This window comes from Danio rerio, chromosome 16, assembly GCF_052040795.2.
Source record: "Danio rerio strain M-AB ecotype USA chromosome 16, GRCz13ab, whole genome shotgun sequence".
Classification (NCBI taxonomy): domain Eukaryota; kingdom Metazoa; phylum Chordata; class Actinopteri; order Cypriniformes; family Danionidae; genus Danio; species Danio rerio.
The window spans coordinates 49,310,752-49,332,889 of record NC_141036.1 but is presented as its reverse complement, the minus strand read 5'-3'; the positions used below and the strand labels follow the sequence as shown (position 1 = coordinate 49,332,889).

The 22,138-nt window shown below is 36.8% G+C and overlaps 1 protein-coding gene and 1 long non-coding RNA gene across 10 annotated transcripts in view; one reads left to right on the top strand and one right to left on the bottom strand.

The window, feature by feature from the left end:
• The window catches only part of oxr1a (oxidation resistance 1a), a 310,698-nt gene that overhangs the window by 183,773 nt on the left and 104,787 nt on the right, over nucleotides 1-22,138 (top strand). For all 9 annotated transcript variants that reach the window (XM_087286150.1, NM_001114444.2, XM_087286149.1 and 6 more), the window contains 1 exon segment: nucleotides 17,320-17,402. In XM_087286150.1, the coding sequence (XP_087142276.1) occupies nucleotides 17,320-17,402 (83 nt within the window).
• Nucleotides 15,778-17,806, bottom strand: LOC110438001 (uncharacterized). Its single transcript, XR_015512013.1, has 2 exons — nucleotides 16,907-17,806; nucleotides 15,778-16,277 (listed from the first exon to the last, which is right to left on the bottom strand). It is a non-coding gene; the product is annotated as an uncharacterized LOC110438001 (long non-coding RNA).

Below are 22,138 nucleotides of genomic sequence, written 5' to 3'. Positions count from 1 at the left end.
TGACTCCAGAAAGACTTTTTATGATGAGAACTCTCTTAAGGACATTTTTAACAAAGTGACTCCAGAATAAGTATTAGAATTTTTTACATGTATTCAGCAGAAAAATCTTATTTAAACTGTATATTCAATTATTTATTTTTTACTGTTGATGTTCGTTAATTACTGAAATGCTCTTGCCTTTAAAATAGCCTTAGTAGCTGACATGGCAATAAATAAATAAATAAATAATGAAATGAACTACTTTAGTTTAACCAACATTACTAAGCCAAATAGTTTTATTAATCAAAAGCAAAAATCTTAAAAACGATATCTGATATCTTTATAATAAAACTAACATAAGTGTTAAAGAAACTCTTAAACTTGCTTAATAAATTTTTACAAAAAGTGTGTGCAATAGTAAAGGTAGATCAACATCTTTAAGGTGTGAATAATTATGATACAGTAAACCTCAAACTCTGTCAACGAAACAAATTATGATAATCAAATCTGAGCTTTCAATAAAGGAACTAACCATCATTATTCAAAGACTTAACAGATTGTGAAGCTGAATGACTATATTACCCCCTATGCTATACGATCTTTCATATGGGGAGCTAGTGGCTGGGATGCACAAGAAAAGAAACCAAAAAGCCACTCTGTTCCTGTTTTACATCTTATAGCACATAATTCGATTAACATCATTGCGCCACCACGCTATCCAGATTTGTATCTGTTGTATTTAACTTTGTCATTTTTACATGCGCTAGAAACTGTGCATGTAGTTGATCAATTTTAACAAATAAAAACATTTACACAGGGCTCAAAATTAACCTTTTTTTCTTGGTTGCACTGGTGCTCCTAACATCAAAAATTTAATCATAATACAGAATTTGTTTCTAGAATCATCCCAATTGATCTAAAACTATATTTACTGTACATCACAATATATATCGTAAAGGAAAAGATTGCAATGTCGTTTTGTTCCAATGTCATGCAACTATCGTTAAACTGAAGAAAGAAAATAAGAGGCAATTTGTTAAAGAAATGAAAGGCATGTGTCTGTGCGCCAGCGTTTCCTTCCTTTCACTGCTGCAAATAATGATTGCACAAGAGTCTGCTTTCCTGTTTAACATTTCACAGATATTTCATTAGGATTATAAATCAGATGAGACTTGTTTTTTTGAATATATTATGTAATGCATGCTGAAATACAAATACAGAAGCAACTCTTTTGGCCATTCAGCAATGCTATTACAAGCACTAAATGCCTTTTCACATAATAGTTCATAAAAATAATGATATAACTTTAAAAATACTTCTAGATTAAAGAGAATGGCATAGTACACATCTGCAAACTACTGTATTTAAGTATGTAACACCGCATTTGAGTATGTAACATCCTCAGACCTATTTTGTCCATGTAGTGAATGATAAAAACATTATATATATATATATATATATATATATATATATATATATATATATATATATATATATATATATATATATATATATATATATATATATATATATATACTGTAATAATAATAATAATACATTTTATTTAAAGGCGCCTTTCTAGTAACTCAAGGATGCCGTACATTAAAACAAGACAGCCCCGGCAGCGTTTGATTGGCCACAAGTTTTCCTGTTGAGAATCACAACAATTATTTTTTTTTACTTATTTTCTAGTTTATATAACCTTGTATTGTATGTGGGACTCTTATTTTGAAAACGAGACCATCGTTATAGAGCAGGTCATAAAATGAAGGTCATAAAATTCTGGAAAGAAGGATTATAAATTAATTCACCTCTCAAAGAGGCATAAAGTCTGTCTAATTCTTTGTTTGCTAGTTTAACGTGTATATTGTGATATTTGCCATATATGTTTTTAATTAGGCAACAATCATGTTAGGGCTGCAACATCAAATCGATTAAATCGATAAAAATCGATTACTTAAGGCGCTGGCAGCGAATTTCATTATCGATTCTTTCTGTCATTCGACACAGATACCTTTGATTATTAAAAAACACTTTAGTTAAGCGTGGAGCGGAGTGAACACGGTCTCTATCGCACACTGATACAGAGTTCGGCGCCTCAGACAGGAATGAACAGGAAGGGAGTTCAACAGCTGGATAAAGCACTACAGAATCCTACTTTTGTTCCGTTTTGAAGTGAGGACCATAAAGTCCCTGGTGCTGATGTTTTACTTGTTATCCAGCTTAACAAGCATGACAAGTTAGCGTTAGAGAGCTCGCGCTGAGCAGAGCTCTCAGTAAGGGACCGTCGGAAAAGTGGCTCTTTTTTTCTTTCTTTTTTTTAAAAACAAAACCAACCCTACTGAGTGAGAGATGTGTCATATCATCGAAAGTATGCAGCGTTTTAACCACCTAATGCTTAATTTATGTTTTAGACATGTAAATACACACAAGTACTAGTAAAACAAAACATTTCGAAGAGTTTGCAAAACACAAGGAAGTCTTACAATCCATTCAAATATAATTTGCCAATGTGTTTTATTCATATCAGATACACATAGAGAAAAGTAGATTCAACTTCATAGTTAAGAGAGTTTAAAGTTAAGATAGTTTAGAGTTAAGTTCACCGAGTAACTGGTGAATTTACATGCTGAATCCTGCTTGTTCTGCTTTTTATGAATGAGGCAAACGCAAGTAAACATGGCAATGACCATCTAACGTTATAGATCACGATCACTTAAGGGTTAGAATAACTTTAATAATAAAGAATAGTCTTTTGCGTGGCCTGTCCCTTTAAGAAAAAAGCAACACAAATGTCAGTGCATGTCAAAACTTCTCCTTGGTCCCAAAACACCCTTAAACCCCTGGGGGTTAAGAAAGTGAAACAGTAAATCTGATTGTTTGTTCATTGTTGCTTAAATGAAACCGTTTTGCACAATAAATAACAAAGTCTCCCTATAGCTAGTCATCACATTCCAGCATTGTGTGTTTTGGACTATGTGTGTGTGTTTACCACCTGCTTATTATGATGGGGAACTTGTTTCCAGCCCCATTCTGAGCAGTAAATGAGAGTGGTCTAAGAATACCATCCGGAAGTCCACTGCAGCTGCCACTAACACAAGCCTGGTTGTTTTCTCTGTCACGCTGCAGTCGCCCGCACGCATTCTGTGTCCTTGTGTGACAACAACAACAACAAATGCTATAAAAATCTTTAACCAAGATTGTAGTGTCAGTTTATCAATCGCTTTATTCATTTTTACTGCTGTTTGCTTGCAGTTATTTTTGCTCATTCACTGGGTTTGTGATCTCTAACTCTGTTGAATTGCGGTGCACATAACTCGACATCATTCCTCAGACCATGCGACCATGAAAGATGCTTGGAAAAGCTGAAAGTTTTTTTTTTTTTATGTGTACACTGTTAGCAATTTCCTGGAGAATTTACAACAACTTACTGTCATTTCACTAGTAACTTACTGTAAATAAATCAGAGCAAATATACTGTATTCACACTTACATCCCCATTTATCTTGCTGTATATGTATTTTAGAATTGTATGTATATCTTTACTGTAAAATATTTTATACTGTCTTTATTTATATATATATATATATATATATATATATATATATATATATATATATATATATATTTGAGCTGCACGATTCTAGCTAAAATGATTTTTTCCTTAAAATAAAGATCACGATTTTCTCACGATTCTGTAGATGTAAAATAAAGGTATGGTAAAAACAAACATATGGCACAACATCGATAATAATATTATGTGTAGGTCTTCTGGTTTCTATAAATAATTCTATTCTACTTATAATAATTCTGATGTTGAATTATTATGTTTGAGATATATGCTTGCAATCTGTCATATTAGACAAATTTATTCACTGGTAAAATCAGACATTTGACATTATCAGATTATATTTAACAATATATAGGCTAGAGTACTTATACTGACATTGTAAACCTTTATTTTCATGCACAACTGTGGGTTCGCTATGAAAGAAATAAAACATATCAAATGCTTGCCGTAATCATAACTCTAAAATGCGATACGATCATTTAAATGAAGTGCACACTTACGTTTCATTTTGACTGCTAAGTGCTTGTTCATACTTTGCACACGGCTCCCAAACGATCACTCTGTGACACAAACAGAATATTCTTTACAACTATATTACCTGTTACTCGCAACATATGCAGGTTCTGTTCACTATAGTAGACACGCGCGCGTCTATCATTAAGTAGAGCGCGCGCGCCCTCTCTTTGATAACAGCTCACGGTCAGCAGCTCATGTCACATGTTATTTCCCGATCGCGAAAACATCATGTTAAGACAAAAATGACATTTTAAGGTGAATTATACCTTATAAATACACTATGTGACTCATTCAACATCATTTGGAGGTGTCAATGTCACTGAGCAACGTGTGTGAAACTTGTGCAGCCGCCTTTTTTCTCTCCTGAACTTGAAAATATGATTGGCAAAATCGTAGAAATGCTGGATCAAGATCATCTAGGGGGTCGAATCGAGATCGCGATCTTTTAACGATTAATTGTGCAGCTCTAATATATATTTATATATACACACATATATATATATATATATATATATATATATATATATATATATATATATATATATATATATATAGTAAACAAAATTGATATTTTATTTGCAATTGCATAATATATTATGATTCTGCATATAGCATATGTTCAGGCCTTCTGTACAGCTATAAACAACCCGACTGTTTTATCACATCTCCATGGTTAAAATCTGAGTTTACTTCCTTCGCTGATAACCGATGCTCAGTGTTGGTTTAATGTTGTTTGTGTAATAGCTGTGAGCTTTTACTGCTTGAAATCACAAGACTGAGGTACACGTGTTCTTCCTTTAATGAATGTGCAAGTAGTGTTGCGTTTGCAGATAAAATAAGGGAAACGGTAACAGATGTATTTGGGTCAGGAATAATAATATTATTTGATTTACCGGTGAAAAGAAAAAGAGTACAGCGTGTGTACTTGTCCCATATTTCCTACCTGTTATGTGACCATTGAAGGCTAGTTCTTATTAGCAGTGGCCTTTATATTTAGAGCATAAAATCACAGTACAATGACTCCGTACAAAAACAACGTGAGCTGTCTATTTGGGAGGCGTTCAAAAACATGCTGTTCCTCCAAACATGCCCTATTATGCTGTTGTGACCTTTCATATAGGCCGACAAAAATAACTCTTATGATTGACTTTAAAAAAAAAAATCTTCATATCAGGTTGGCACGGTGACTCAGTGGTTAGCACTGTTGGCTCACAGAAAGAAGGTTACTGGTTTGAGTACCGGCTAGGCATGGGTCCGGTTTCAAAGTTTACTATTTGTTTGGAAAAGTCAAGGTTTTAAAACTGCCAAAGTTTTCTGTTATACCGTTCCTGGGATATATACAGTTGAGGTCAGAATTATTAGCCCCCCTGAATTACTTACCCCCCCCCCCCATTTATTTTTTCCCCAATTTCTGTTTAACGGGGAGAAGATTTTTTTCAACACATTTCTAAACATAGTAGTGTTAATAACTCATTTCTAATAACTAATTGATTTTATCTTTGCCATGATGACAGTTAATAATATTTGACTAGATATTTTTTAAAACACTTCTATACAGCTTAAAGTGACATTAAAAGGCTTAACTAGGTTAATTAGGTTAACTAGGCAGGTTAGAGTAATTAGGCAAGTTATTGTATAACGATGGTTTGTTTTGTAGACTATCAAAAAAAATTTATATCTTAAAGGGGCTAATAAATTTGTCCCTAAAACGGTTTTTAAAAAATTTTACATTTAAAAAATTAAAAAGCTTTTATTCTAGCCAAAATAAAACAAATAAGACTTTCTCCAGAAGAAAAAAAATTATCAGACATACTGTGAAAATTTCCTTGCTCTGTTAAACATCATTGGGAAATATAAAAAAAAAAAAGATTAAAAAATTCAAAGGGAGGCTTATAATTTTGACTTTAACTGTAAGTTTTTTTGTTTCGTTTTTTACGTTTTATTACAACAATTTTATTTAGTTTTTTAGGGCAACAGTATCTCCAGCTGAAAACGAACCTCTACATTACGAGCAACTGGTCTAAGATATTTTAAATGTTTCTTAAGATAAAATTAATTGTGTTTAATGGGGGGGAAAGTTGTTGTTTTTTTACCCAGACATTTAAAAAGAACTTATTTTGGTAAGCACAATAATAATCACAATTCCGTGATACCGCGAATTCGTGATATTTTTATCCAAGGTTATCATACCATCGGAACCTTATACCAGCCTAGTCCCGACTAGGTCAGTAGGCATTTCTGTGTGGAGTTTGCATGGGCTTCCTCCGCGTGATGTGGTTTCTCCCACAGCCCAAAGACATGCGCTATAGGTGATTTGAATAAACTAAATTAGGCGTATAAGTATGTGTGTGAATGAGTGTGTTTGGGTGTTTTCCAGTACTGGGTTGCAGCTGGAAGGGTATCTGCTGCATAAAAAGTATGCTGGAATAGTTGGCGGTTCATTCCACTGTGGTGATCTCTAAAATTGAGACTAAGCTGAAGGAAAATGAATAAATGAATGGAATCTTCTTATCGGTGTGCACGAGAACATTTCAAGCAAGTTTATATCATATCAAGCACAATTTACTCGTCAATATCATGCAAAATGTGCTTAAAGTTTAACCTAACACTCTTAAAAGAAGTAAAAGTTCATTGATTATATTTAATTTTGAGTCTATATTTATTTGAATTAGTTCAGTAATGTCGAGTTCTTGTTTTAGCAGAAGGAACATCGATTGCTTTTATGAATTTAAATCAATCTTATTAGTTACAAATTAGTACATTTAGCAAAACTTAATTTAATTAGGACACACATTTCCACAGATTTGAAATGTGTTATTTCACTTTATTGTAAAGTAATTGAACCCAAGAGCAAATTAACTTTAAATGCTTCCCGATCTCAGAGCTAGTGTTAGCACAGCTTAATGCTGATAATAAAAATGCCAAGACTCAAAGCTTGAGGACTGCTCTTCTACAAGGTGGTAACCTCAACATTCAAAACATACTCTAAACTCTTCTTAATCTTCAAACTAATGAAGATCAAACTCTAAGAAGTCTTTCTCCCAAATTTATTTAATTATATTTTAAAAATGATCCTCTCAAATCAATCCCATGCAAAGCATGCTGGGAACTACATATCCATTATGACATATCCATTATTATATTGTGCTTAACATTAGTAGGTTTGCAACGATTAGAAAGTATTCAAATATTACAAGTTAATGAATATTAATTTTTGTATACGCTACAGCCATATCACCCTGCAGCCCAACACCGGTTACGCACTGAAACTAATCAGGGCTGAGCCTGGTCAGTACTGGATGGGCGACCACATGGGAAAGCAAGGTTGCTGTTGGAGCTGTGTTAGTTGAGCCGGCATGGGGCGCTCAAATTGTGGCCTATGTGAGTCCTAATGCCCCAGTAAAGTGAAGGGGACACTATACTGTCAGCGGGCACAGTCTTTCGATGAAACGTTAAACCAAGGTCCTAACTTTCTGTGGTCATTAAAAATCCTACGGCACTTCTAGTAACCACTTGCTGCCCCAAAGTGGCACTTCTCCAGCGAAAATTATAAGAAATCAAATTATGTATTTAGAAGAGACAATTAAACAAAGAAACAAAAGAAAAAGAACTCTAATGGTAATGAAGGTTTTGATATTGGTTGTGGAAAATGTGTTCAGTCCTGAAAACGAAGTAAAACGCGCTGCATTTGTTGACTTTAGAAAATACAAATTTCAAAACGTTTTATAATGCTTGCATAGGCAACCACTGTATCAGCGGTCTTGATGCTTAAGCGCTTTTTCTGCAGTGTGTCAAAATACATGATTATTCAATTTAAATCAGTTCAATTCAATTCATGTTTATTTATTTAGCACTATTAGAATGTAGATTGTGTCAAAGCAGCTTAACGTTGAAGTTCAGGTAAATTAAAACTGAGTTAGTCCAGTTTTATTGCATGTGGTTTAAGTTGTTCTTAACATTTTTTTCATTGATTTAGAATACATTTTAGTATGAAAGTTTGAATCAATCATGATTTATTTGTGAGAAAACATTGCACGCATAAATTTGTGCGTACACATAGTTCTTCAATGGGCGTAGTATGAGACCCAATATTATAATCCTTTGAAATAGCATATGTTGGTCACTTCAGTTGCTGCTGCCTGTAAAGTAGGGCTCCACGATATTGGAAAAATCTGACATTGCATGTATTTGTATTTGTTTTGCTGCCATATATATATTGCGATACAAATATAATTTCACCGGATGATTTGAATAGCTATATTTGGAAATATTTAATTAATTAAGATCAAAATGGAAGATCAAGTCTGGGATGATCAAGTGCATCTGCCTAATATAATATAATATAATATAATATAATATAATATAATATAATATAATATAATATAATATAATATAATATAATCATTTTTCTTGTCGGCTTACTCGCTTTATTAATCCAGGGTCGCCACAGCGGAATGAACCGCAAGTTTTTACGCAGCGCATGCCCTTCTAGCCGCAACCCATCTCTAGGAAACATTCACACACACATTCACACACACACTCATACACTACGGACAATTTAGCCTACCCAATTCACCTGTACCGTATGTCTTTGGACTGTGGGGGAAACCGGAGCACCCAGAGGAAACCCACGCGAAGGCAGGGAGAACATGCAAACTCCACACAGAAACGCCAACTGAGCCGAGGTTCAAACCTGCGACCCAGCGACCTTCTTGCTGTGAGGCGACAGCACTACCTACTGCGCCACTGCCTCCCCATAATATATTAAATAATAAAATATAATGAAATAATAATATATAATATTTTAAATAATTTAATACAATACAATATAATAAAATAAATAATACAGTACAATGCAATAAAATATAATGTAATATATCAGTGTTTCTCAACCACGTTCTTGGAGGACCACCAGCTCTGCACATTTTCTGTCTCCTCCTAACCAAACACACCTGAATCGGATCATCGGCTTGTTCACAGAGACTGAAAGACCTGTAACAGGTGTGACAGACATAGGAGACATCCAAAACATGCAGTGTTGGTGGATCTCCAGGAACGTGGTTGAGAAACACTGTAATATAAACTATAAATACTATCATTTATAAATTCAACAGAGCAAAAATAAAAGTTAAATAAACAGTGCTTTTTGGTTTTCCGGGGAGCATTCAAGTATAGAAATTTTTGTGTAAATATTAAATAATATATTTATAATGTAATGTTTATTAAATAATATCGATTAATATTGATATCGATGCTTAAACGATATATTGTTCAGCCCTGTACACTTTAAAGTATTTGATTTATTTAGATTCAGTTGATCTAGCGTCCTCTCTTTATAGGTGGCAACACATATCTCTGGGTTTTGTAACAGACCTATTGTGTCACCGAGAACAAATGCATATTTATCCAAGAGATTTGTTGTATTTTTCTGATGGAGAGCGGCTCTGGATGGACACTGGCTGCACACAGAATGTTCCAGAACCCCAGAGACGGTGGATTTGGTGTCTCTCCGACACACATTGGGCTCTTTGTTTTCTTGTGATGTGGCAGCTCTTATCTCAGCGTGTGAAAAGCCTGTTTCAGACGATATAAACACACATGTGAGGCTTCCATTCCAGACAATTTCAGCTCTTTTCATGGAACTTATCTCTGCCATGTGTGTTTGTGTGTGTCTGTGGAGGGGAGTTTTTTTTCTCTCTCTGTGTGACTCATGCATTGGTCAATACAAAAATACTGGAGTACACACAAATTCATCTTTTTTTGCTATTAACTTTTAGAAATATAGTCAATATTCAGATATTAATTAAACCCCAAAGCATCAATTAAGGAATTTTAGTCTTCAGATCGAGAATGATTTGATGCCGTATATGTGACATATAGTGTGTGCAATGTGAATCAAAAGACACGTGACAGAGAAACCATATCAGAGCTGCTGCCGACTGTTTTTATTATTAATCAATAATAAAATCAAAAATACAGTGAAGATGCTTAAAGCACAATTTAAACATAACAAATTTAATAACTCAGTTCTAATAACTGATTTCTTTTATCTTTGCTATGATGACAGTACATTATATTTCACTAGATGTTTTTCAAGACACTAGTATTCAGCTTAAAGTGACATTCAAAGGCTTAATTAGGGTAAATAGAAAAGTCATTGTTTAACAGTAGTTTCTTCTGCAGACAATCTAACATATATATTGCTTTAAGGGGCTAATAATATTGAGCTATTAAAATAGGTTTCAAAATATTCAAACCTGCTTTTATTCTAGCTGAAATAAAACAAATAAGCCTTTCTCCAGAAGAAAAAAATATTATAGGAAATACTGTATAAAAAAAAAACCCTCTGTTAAATATAATTTGGGAAATATTTATATATAAAAATAAATTCACTGGAGGACGAATAATTTTGACTTCAGCTGATAATCGTTTTGAATGATCGTGATCACGATTATTTTAGTCATGATTGTAATTATGATTTTTCCCATAATCGAGCAGCCCTAGTTGCTATTAGGGTTGAGCGATGTAGACCACTTTGACATTGTACGGTTTATGAATTTATTCATAACAATTAAGTAATTAATAATTAATTTATTTATTGATAACAAATGAATTATTTGTAGCCTACCGTTTCAGCTACCTGACCCGCATGGGCTTTGTTTTGCCCATAACCAAATCATACACAAAAAAAAAATTTTTAACAATTTTATACACACAAATTACCACCTGTCAATCACTTTTTTTTCTGCGTGACTCTGGCGTGAATAGGCAGAGTGATCTGCATCGTTATAATGGCGTCGACAAACTTGGTTGGTAAAAAAGGTGCACAACGAACAGCTTTTGACTACACAAGTTCGAATCCCGTTGATGACATGTAAATTATAATTATTTTTTAGATTAATTTTGCTTATATACTGTTCTGCAACACAGACAATAAAATAAATAGTGTTTACAATGACACTGACACTAAGTATTAAGAATCCTCATTTGGTATGGGTATGTTTTGTTGCTATGAAAAAGTGATGAATCTGCCAATCTGCAAACGTGAATAGCTTACATCTGGCAGGGCTCGAAATTAACCTTTTTGCTTGGTAGCACCGGTGCTCCTAACTTTAAAAATTTAGGCGCATCAACCAAAATTTAGTCGCACCCACCAATTATGAGCACCGTTACTACAAGTTTTATACAAACATATTGATTGTATTTGAAATCAACACTAATCAAACTAACAAACAAAAAAAATCATATATGAAGTTTCATAAACTAATTTCGAGAGGAGCACGTGATATGATTGACTGCAGCCGGCCACTCATCTAAGCTCATTAGCTAGCCAATCGGAACGATCCAAACCCACTATAAATAACCTAGCTAAGATGTACACCCCTATCTTCGTTTTCCGAAGAAACCCCCAATCCACCCCTTCTTCTCCTTTCCTCTTTTGCCGAGGGGAGCTCTCGAGAACACCTGACCTCGTCCTCCCCTAACATGCTTTATGGACCTGGCGGGAACCCTGGGCTCAACTATCTCCGAGCTCAGGGTTCTCTCCCGGGACAGCATGCCAAACCTGCTAACTTGCTAACAAGTTGTCAAACAGTATCTAAGTGTGAACTCTTGAAATAACGTTATATGCAAGCGTGAGGGAAAATATGTCTCAACAAAATCCCGTTATCACAAGAAAATAGATTTTTATAACATAACTAAGTGACCAAAGCATACACGGAGCGCTCACCGGCCCTGCACGCACTGCTTGAATTAACGTGCTAACGGTATAACTAGTAAGATGTATCATTATTTGCAACTGTAGATGCCATGGTTTCTAAAACAAAATCTGTCAAGTGTTATGTTATCTTCATTCTCATCTTCAGCGCTTTACAATTTTTCGCGGTAGTAGCTCTCTGTCATCCGTAGCCAGAAGGCACTTAGTGATTGACAGCTGATATTAATCAATCATTCGCGTTCAGTGCTAGAGCAGTGGGCCAATAAGAAGAGCGCAAAGGCGGGGCAAGCATTACGGACTTGGATTTGTTTACTGCAGCAAGTTGACATGACAACTGTTTTAAACCATTCCCGAGCGCTGCGTTTCACGTTTCATGTGCAGACAAAAAGCTTAGAGATGCATTCTGCGTGAATGTCTCCCGAACCCGCGCATGTGCTAAACATTTTGCAGTAAAAATTGGTCGCACACTACAATTTTAAACACTCGCAGAAATGCTCCCAAATATATTTCAAGGTCGCATAGATAAAATTTCGGGCACATATGCGACCAAAAAGGTCGCAATTTCGAGCCCTGTCTGGAAACGGTCACCAGTTAACACTCTTCAGTCACCAGTTAAATCGTTACACCAGTCCCCATCTGCATTTTGTGAAATAGATCTATAAAGCGCAGTGTCCCGTGAAGGAACCCCAGATGGGACTTTCGTTTTGTGTTTACCTTATGATTAAAGATGTTGCACGTCCGCTGGTTCCCTCCTCTGAATTAACAAGTTTTAGCTATTTTTAGCGTACAGAAAAAAAAACACCCACAAAGAAACTTGACACAGCAGAACATAAAAACCTACTGCCAGCTAGTGTTTTGGAAGTGTTATTGCAGAGCAACACAAACTGCGCAGAAGTTTAAATGCATGACTACGCGCAAGGCACCATGGGTCAAGACTAACACCCAATGCAGATGTATAAATCAGCCTTAAGCCCCAATTTACAAGCAATATCAGTACTGCTATTTTGCTATAGTAAATATACAGTGTTTTTAATGCAAATATCGTCATGAATCAGCTCAGATCTGCTTTATAAATGTCATGACAATGCATTTCTGACTATTCTACAGGCACTCTGGATTCAGTGCCATGTACTGTACAAAAAGAGAGATCGGCCTCTGCTGCCGTTCGACAGGTTCCGCTCACAAACAGAGGTGTAAAAGCACAGCATAATAGATGAGCATTCATATCAGTGGCCTGCTTTCTGTCTCCGCATCTGAAATAGCAGGACGGCTGTGACTCATGCGTCTCTCTGTCACACTGTCACAAGTGCAGAACCTGTTAGCCGATGGATTCTAGAGTTAATGTGAAGACGGACGGAGCGCCTGGAGCAAAGTGAACATGTGGAGGACTTGCTAACATTACTGTGATAACCCTGAACACATATCCAAGAGACTCGGATATAGATGGTAGCTGTTAAAGCCAGATACAAATGTTGGTGTCGCAGTTAATTGAAATTGATATTGATCTTTTGCACTGTGCTTTTTTTTACTGGAGATTTTTTTGAGCACACTGCCTGTTCTGTATAGTGTTCGGATGAACAGTTGAAGTGAATTTTTTTTTCTTTTTTGAATATTTCCCAAATGATGTTTAACAGTGCAAGGAAATTTTCACAGTATGTCTGATAATATTTTTTCTTCTGGTGAAAGTCTTATTTGTTTTATTTCGGCTACAATAAAAGCAGTTTTATTAATAATATTGCCATTTTAGGGCATATTAAAACGTTTATAACTGTTTAAAAATCTTCTTTCTGTAAAAATAAACAGGGGCTCTAATAGTTCTGACTTCAACTGTTCATTTGTGAATATAAATATGATATATATATATATATATATATATATATATATATATATATATATATATATATATATATATATATATATATATATATATATATAATTGTAATGTATATTTGACATAAATTATCAATTATTCTGTATTTATATTATAAAACGATTAAAATAAATTTATATATTATCTGAAATGGAATATTCTGAATGCACTTGGCCAAAAAAACTAAACTGAAAATGCTTTATAATATTTTTTATTTAAAAATAATAATAATAAAAAAAATAAACTTACTTTATAAGAAATTTGAAATATAGCTCAATAACTTATAAGTAATTACACTCGCTCATTTAACAAAGGCCAATAAATTAACCACATATTATTAACCGTAAAAGAGTCGGAACGCATGATTTTATCAGCATTGGCATGACAGCATAGTAGCACTATTGTAAGCAATAGTAGCAAGTGTAGAACATAGAAATGTCTTGTTGTCATGTTATTTTAACAGACTTTACTTTTGAGCATGTGTGTATAGCATATTGATTACTATGTGTGTACATGAGAAGAATATCCACTGAGTGAAATATTGAGCTATTTTGAACTTTGGCAGTGAAGCGTGCATAAGTAACAACTGGAGTGAAACCAGCAGGCTGAATATTGCAGTGCAGTGCAGTGCAGGATAGTTCAATTTTGGCTCATATTATTTGCCAAAAAAATTCCTTTTTTTTTCAGTAGCCAGAATTTGGTGCACTCCTAGTCATTTTTGTATTAATAATCTTATTTTCATGTAAATAAAGTTATGTATTATTATATTTTCCAGTGGTAAGAGACTTTGGAAGAACATCAATTTTTTTACAGTAATGTGCACACATGCGTTGAATAATTTCTATTATGTCCAGGTTTACAGTTCCAGTTCTGTATAAATGCTGTGCATTTATTACTCGCCTCCTATTATATTGTTGAAAGGTCCAAAGTATTTTATTTGCTGGTTGTCACAGTTGCTACATGTTTTATTGCGGGGCGAAATCATACTGTTACAAAATGTGACAAACAACCGTGTACATATTTGGTCAAATAAGACAATATTGCATTATTAATCAAATAATTGCAGCTGTGCTATGCATAAGAGACCTCATAAACACTGAAGATCGTTCCAACTCCAAAATGTTGAATAGTAATGTATATTTCATACATGTGCCCTCTGACTGATTGTCATAGCGATATTTTTGACCAATATGTCAATTTTGTCCTGCATGTAAATGCAATAAAATCTGCTTTCCGTTGATTTCTTGCACCTGTGTGATATGTGACATCCAGACAGAGTAAACATTTAACAGTAAGATAGGAGGAAATATACAGTAAACAAACAGAAAAGACAAAAGCTAATTAAATAATGTGTAATAAAATAAAATGCAGGGAAAAATGTTGAACACATGAAGAAAGAAAGGAGTAGGTTGGCATTGAAAGCTCAGACAGCAGCTGAAATCTCTCAGTAGTTCTACAGCAACTCTCTGCCCTTCCTCTTTGTAAATTAGCTGCTTCAGTCCCACATCTACATTAGCAGGATGATGCAGATGAAACCAGAGTGGACTTTTTAGCAAGCCAATGATCAAAAACGACACCAAGGGCACTCTCAAATGTTTTCAGAGAAAGAAAATCAAGCTGTAGAATGGCCCAGCCAATCACCTGACCTGAATCCAATAGAGAATACAAAATAAAGATCAGATTTGATAGACGAGACCCACAGAAATCAAGATTTTTACACTCTGTTGAAGTCTGTGAAAATAAACCACACCTGAGCGATGCATGTGACTTCATTCTCCATATGAGAGGTGTCTTTAAGCTGCCATCACTAAAAAAAGCCTTTTATACATAAATTTAAATACGCTTCAGTAGTTCAGTACTTTCTCAGTGTCATTTCATTGCTATTACACAACAAAATTTTCAGATTTTTGTTTTGCTTTCTTTTTATATTTGTATTGTATGGGTTTTTACCAAAATCTGGTTCAATTCCATGTCAACAGCTGCTTTACAAATATTATTCCCAGGACGAAAACATGACGTCTTCAATACTTATTTTCCCACTGTATACCTCTGTTGGGAGATTTGAATAAACAGTTTAAATAAAAGTCTGGTGTGTCAGATGAAGAGAAGACTCAGAGTCGAAGATGCAATTAAAAATGAAAAATTTACTGAAGATAGTTTGCAGTTCTATGGCAGAAGGGCTTCACACTCGGATGAGCTCGCAGGCCGATCTGACTTACAATCACAGCAATCGAACAATTATACTCTTTACACAAGTCCAGAAAAGGTGGGATCCAGGTAAACAGTTCTCATTGGTTACAACAGAAATAGACAATTCTAAATACATGCGTCAAAGAAACATAGTATCTACTTCCAGATATGGATGGCCTTAGTGTGTGCGTCAAAGAAAGCCTTGTATTTGTCTCCAGATATGGATGGCGACCTGATGCCTAGAGGTGAGGTCGCCCTAAGTTATTACGAGCTGATCTCCGACCTGTAGAAAGCTAAACCAGGAAAACAATAGACACAAACGACCATCTGTGTTAAAGACTCAAGGATGTTTCTTGTACGTTCAGCTGTGTTATCAGGCTGGTTCAAGACTGTTTCCATCAACAGTCTGCAACAATATCTTGGCTACACACAGTCTGTCTCCACACAAAAAGGAATTACATTACTATTAATTATACATAAAAACAGATCAATCAAACAGCTATAAAATTATAAGCAATATATCAGGACAATGAAACAGGTGTCTTCTTCTCCTCTGTATTGGACCTCCAATCATAGGAACAGATAGAGAGAGAGAGAGAGAGAGAGAGGTCTCCATGACCTATGACCTGGTTTGTGTGTCTCCTGAAAACAAAGTTAAAATAGACAGGCAAAAAGAGAAACAAGGACACAGAACATTCTTGCAGTAAGCAGTTTTAACTTATTCATTAGTCAAATCAATTCAAGTTAAATACTCATTCAGATAATCAATTAAATATATATATAAAAAGAGATGAGAAACAGGATATTTAATAAAAAGGATAAACGCTGAATAAATGTTTATGGATTGGAAGGTAGAACTCCGACTCCTTCACCTCAAATTCAGATGCTTTTTTTTGACCCAAAAGAATTGTAAGAATGTGCAAGTCAAGTCTTATCAACTTGATGTCCTTCCATTGCAAGTAACAACCAAGACAACTGGTGATCTCAGTAAGCTGATTGCTTTTAAAGTTATCAGCATATTGGCTTGCATTTAAACATGCTGTCTGCCAGTACATACCCTTACCAGCTTTACATAAGCCAGCCATTGAAATTGACTTGCACAGAATCACAGGAAGCATGTTTTTCTCTCAGGTGGCAGCACAGCGTCTGTCTCCGTCTCCCTCACAGAGGTCAGGGTGGTCTCGGTTTGTTACAGCGTTCACAGCAGCGGGAAGCATCGCAAGGTGAAGACACATCGACTGTCATTGCGCTGAGCGGAAGAGAGAGAGACAGCGGGGAAAGAGGGAGGCAGGCGGGGAGGGCTAGAGAAAGAGAAACACACACAGAGAGAGAGAGAAAAGCTGCGTTCTCCGGCTCGTTCACACAGGCTGTTGACGGATGAGCCGTCGGTCGAGGCTGAGAGCTCGGCAGCTTGTGTCAAGCTGAGGGGAGAGTGGAACATGAACATAATGAGAACCTTCCCTCGCTTGCTTTCAGATACCGGCCAGAAGAAGACGCCGGAGAAGAAGGATGGAAGACGGATGTCGTTCCAGAGACCGAAGGGCACCATCGAGTATTCCGTAAGTGGAAACATCAAGCTCCTTTCCTTGCATGTGCTGTTTGTTTTGCAGGATCTCATCCCAGACACCCGGTGATGATTTTGTATTTTGTTTCCCCCCCCCACATGTAGCTGCGAGAGGTTGTGTTTACATCAGGCTGCCATGCGTATGTCCTCTACGCTTATCAACATGCATTCCGACAGACTATTGCTGAATGACCTTGCTTTCTGCGTTTGCATTTCTATTGATTTAGCGTGCGCGTGTGCTGAGTGAGTGAGTGGGCGAGCGAGCGAGAGAGAGAGAGAGACGGTGTGAGCTTCGATTGTCTGTCTTAACAGCTTGTTGTGTTCTTGAAATGACCCTCAAATTCCAGCTGCGGGCAGAGCGTTTCTCTCTCGTCTCTCTCCCTAGTAACAGAGGAGCGTGTGGGTTGAGGCGAGCTCTGGAGTTCTGCCTGGAAGTGGAAAGAAACTGCTGGCGGCTTGAGCTGTCATTTAGCCAGGAGATGGGATTCACACCCCTTCCAAAATAAGGGGCTGGTGCTCATCCTGTTGTTGCATACCTGTGCATACTTGTAAGCAAAGATGGTGACCTAGTCAGTCAGTGTAAACAAGGTCCGTTTCTGACAGACTCTACATTTGACTGTAGGGTCTGTCAGTAAGCGTCCTTGTTTACACTGACTGACTAGGTCATTGTCTTACAAGTTCTGAAAAACATTTTAGTGGTCAAAGTAGGATGGTGTTACGTCAACTAATCATGGTTACTTGGATTAGATGCTATGGTGGCTCAGTGGTTAGCACTGTCACCTCACAGCAAGAAGGTCGCTGGTTTGAGCCCCGACTAAGCCAGTTGGCATTTCTGTGTGGAGTTTGCATGTTCTCTCCATGTTTGCGTGGGTTCCCTCCGGGTGCTCTGGTTTCCACCACAGTCCAAAGACATGCGCTATAGGTGAATTGAATAAACTGAAATGGCCATAATAAATGAGTGTGTGAATAAATGTGTATGGGAGTTTTCCAGTATTGGGTTGCAGCTGGAAGGGCATCCGCCGCTTAAAACAAATGCTGGTATAGTTGGTGGTTCATTCCGCTGTGGCGGCCTCTGAAATAAAGACTAAGCTTAGGAAAAAAGAATGAATGAATAATCAGTGCATTTAAATAGGTGCAAAGTTTTGCTTTGCTGAAGTGTCAGAAACACTCCATGTTGTAAACATGCTGTTAATACTGTTAATAAAAATATTCTAATGAAATATATGAACCAGAATAAATGTTTGTTAATTAATATGTGCATTTATGCAACACATACTTCAGAATATTGCAAAAATAGGTGTTTATATATTAATTTGACATATGTTGGATGGCTGTTCCATGAACAGTGTGAGGACTGAGCAACATCTCCAGGTACTTTCCTTAAGAACTGAATTTTTTACACTCTACACGACAAAAGTCTTGTCGTTGATCCCAATTGTAAGAGAACACAATTAATAACTTGACTTCTAGTTGATCATTTAGAAAAATGGCAGAAGGTCGATTTTTCAGATGAATCATCTGTTGAACTGAATCCCAATGATCACAAATACTGCTGAAGACCTATTGGAACCTGCGTGAATCCAAGATTCTCACAGAAATCAGTCAAGTTTGGTGAAGGAAAAATCATGGTTTGGGGTTACAATAAGTATGGGGGCGTGCGAGAGATCTGCAGAGTGGATCAACATCGGCAGCCTAATGCTGCGTTTACACCAGACACTGAGAAAGCGTCAAGCTCGAGTGATTTAAGTGGTTAAGTCAATGCAAAGACGGGAATATGCATCCTGCGGTGCGATATGCGCGAATAAGACTGCGCGAATGACGCAGCGTGAGTCGAGCGTTTTGCGCGATTGACAAGTTCAAAATCTGAACTTCAGCAGACATTCGGGCCATGTTAACCGAACAGGAGCTTGCTCTTGTGTGTGTGTGTGTGTGTGGGGTGGGGGGCGTGATTATGACTAAAGCCTGGTTTATACTTCTGCATCAACTGACCGGCGTAACCAACAGTGCATGCAACGCGTGTAGCTGTGCATTTATACTTCTGCGCGCTGTTTCTGTTGGTCTGCATTAACACTTCCGAAACGCTAGTTGGCAGTGAGGCGTTCATGTGTCTCTGTGTCGAATTTCTTCGCCTGTGTTTTGTTCTTTCTGAACGCTAGTGGCTCAAACTTGCTCTTTTTGAGGCAGGAACAGGCGGATGTGCAACAACTTAAACTATGAGGTAAACACAAAACAAAACTTTCCGTTAGAAGCTCATTCGCGGGACTCCACACTTGTAAACAATCGCTCAATTGGGCTTACGCCCGTCGCGCAGCTCTCGGTCCAGACTCGTCAGCACTACCAAGCCGACCAATTACAGAGCTTGCGCTACATGTCGTTGCGACGTGTAGTTAAATTTTTTGAGAGGTGCACATCAGCAACGCCGATGGCCACGGCGTAGGGTTGTGCGTCAGCGCTGTAGCATACGTGTGCGCTTGACGCAGAAGTATAAATCAGTCTTTAGAGCCTGTTGTTGGTGTTCCAGGGGAAAATCCTCCTGCCAACACTGACGATAGTTCCTCAAAATGGGCTCGGCTCAGTCAGAAGCACCACTGAAAGCCTCCATCATCCAGCTTATGTTTCTGGAGGAATTTAAAAACTCACAGAGCTGGGTGCACCTCTGAATGGATCTAGTGGACTCAGACACGGCTCCAAATGAATCGATGCTGTTATTCAGTCTTCCTAAAGCACATAAACACAGCTCTTCTCTCAATAAAATTCATGTTTGCCATTTAGCAACGTAGCTAGGGCAGACAGAAGTCCAGCCCAACACGCGAATCCGCGTCTGTTGTGAAGTAAATTTGATGTACAAATGAAGTAAACTTAATGTTCACGTGTCTATTTAAGCTTGAATAGCATGATTTATCCATGCGTTCCACATCTGGTGTTAACACAGCATGAGGTATCAAAATATTTGTGTTGCCCATTATATTACAAACCCCAGGAGAGGGCAAATTCTTCAGCAGGATAGCGCTCCACATCAAAATTCCTGAAAGTAAAGAAGATCAATATGCTCCATGATTGGCCAGCTAAGACTTCAGACACGAACATTATTGAGCATGTCTGGGGTAAGATGGAGGCATTGAAGATGAATCCAAGGGATCTTGATGAACTCTGGGAGTCCTGCATGAACGCTTTCTTTGCCATTTCAGTTAGACAAATAGAATAAAAAATTTACTCATTGTTTAAATATACATACACTTTTTAGTTTTAAACGAGACTTTTGTTTCACAATGCTGAATATTTTACTTTAAAAAAATTTTTTATTTTTTTGTTAATATGTACAATTATTTGCTATTTTAGTACTTTTTTAAATGCTTTTTTTTTTTTTTTTTTTGTGAAATCAGGCTTGATTTTCAGCCGTCCTGTTATTTTAAATGCTGATTTGATGCTCAAAGACAAAACGTATATACACAGAGAAAAAATACTTCCTAGAATTTTTTGAATGCATTTTGTTTTCAGATTTCTCTAATGAATGGAAATCATTTGTAGCATTCTCATGTTCCACATTCTGTCAGTATGCTAATGAAACAAAATGATACTAAAGAAGCGAAAAAACAAATCCAAACTAGCTAGTTGTTGGACTACTCGTAGATTAGTCAGCTATTGTAACAAATCCATAATAAATCACTTCCACATATTTTTTAAATGACAAATGGCTTTCAGTGCTGCTAAATTAAAAAAATCTGATCAGATCTTCAGCATGAAATTGGAACAATAATAAAACTGTTCAGACTGACTGGCACAAGCACCCTATCAGTGGAAAAAGGAGCATCTGACTGCGCTCATGGCTGGCATCAGACATGGAATGGGATGCTTGTGTAGTTGACGTGCTCGGCTGACTCTGCTTCTGTCGCACTTCTGCTTCCAAACACTTCTGCTCTCCCCTCGGATCTGTGCAGATGTCTGACACCCATCTCCCTCCACAACGCGATGTAGATCCGTCTCTGTCGGCCCAAGTGATTGACAGGGCCTTTGTTTTCCTCTGAAGAGCGTGAAAAGTGTGCAAGACGACAGCAGGGCATTTGTCACAGGGCATAAACAGTATGTCATGAGGCCATTTGTGCTTGTTGATGGGGGTTAACATGAGTGAGATGGCAGATACGGCACTCATATCTCAGTCTTCCAGCTTGCCATGCAATCTTCCCCGCTCTAAACCACGACTGCTGCAAGATGGGGAGATGGGCATGTGTTGGGAAGATGATTGGATGTGATGCATGAGCCTCGATACAAAAACTAGATCAGATTTAAAGGTGTAGTTTACATTAGCCCTCATGTTAACTGTCTTTGAACCATTTTTTTCTGTCAACAAATATATTCACTCCCAAGGCATTTCAATTTCCTGAGACCCTTTGTTCAACTTCGGACAACAAATTAAGATATTTTAGATCATCTCACAGCTCTCTCATCCTTCAGAGATGACAAAGGTCTTATGCCTTGTTCTGACTGCATGATTTTAGCCCCGGCTTTGACTCTCAGATAGGTTTTCTCAGACAGAATTCTCAGACAAATGCCTGAAATCACAGTCAAATCAGTGGTCGTTCACGTCTATTAACTATCAAAGGGGCGATCTGAGAGAATCGCTGATGAGTCATCGACACCCGTGAGATATTTGGCATGCTAAATATCTGGACCTGTCTGCGATTTAAAATGGTGACGTGTGAATTATGCTCTGACTGAAAATAACATCTGCGA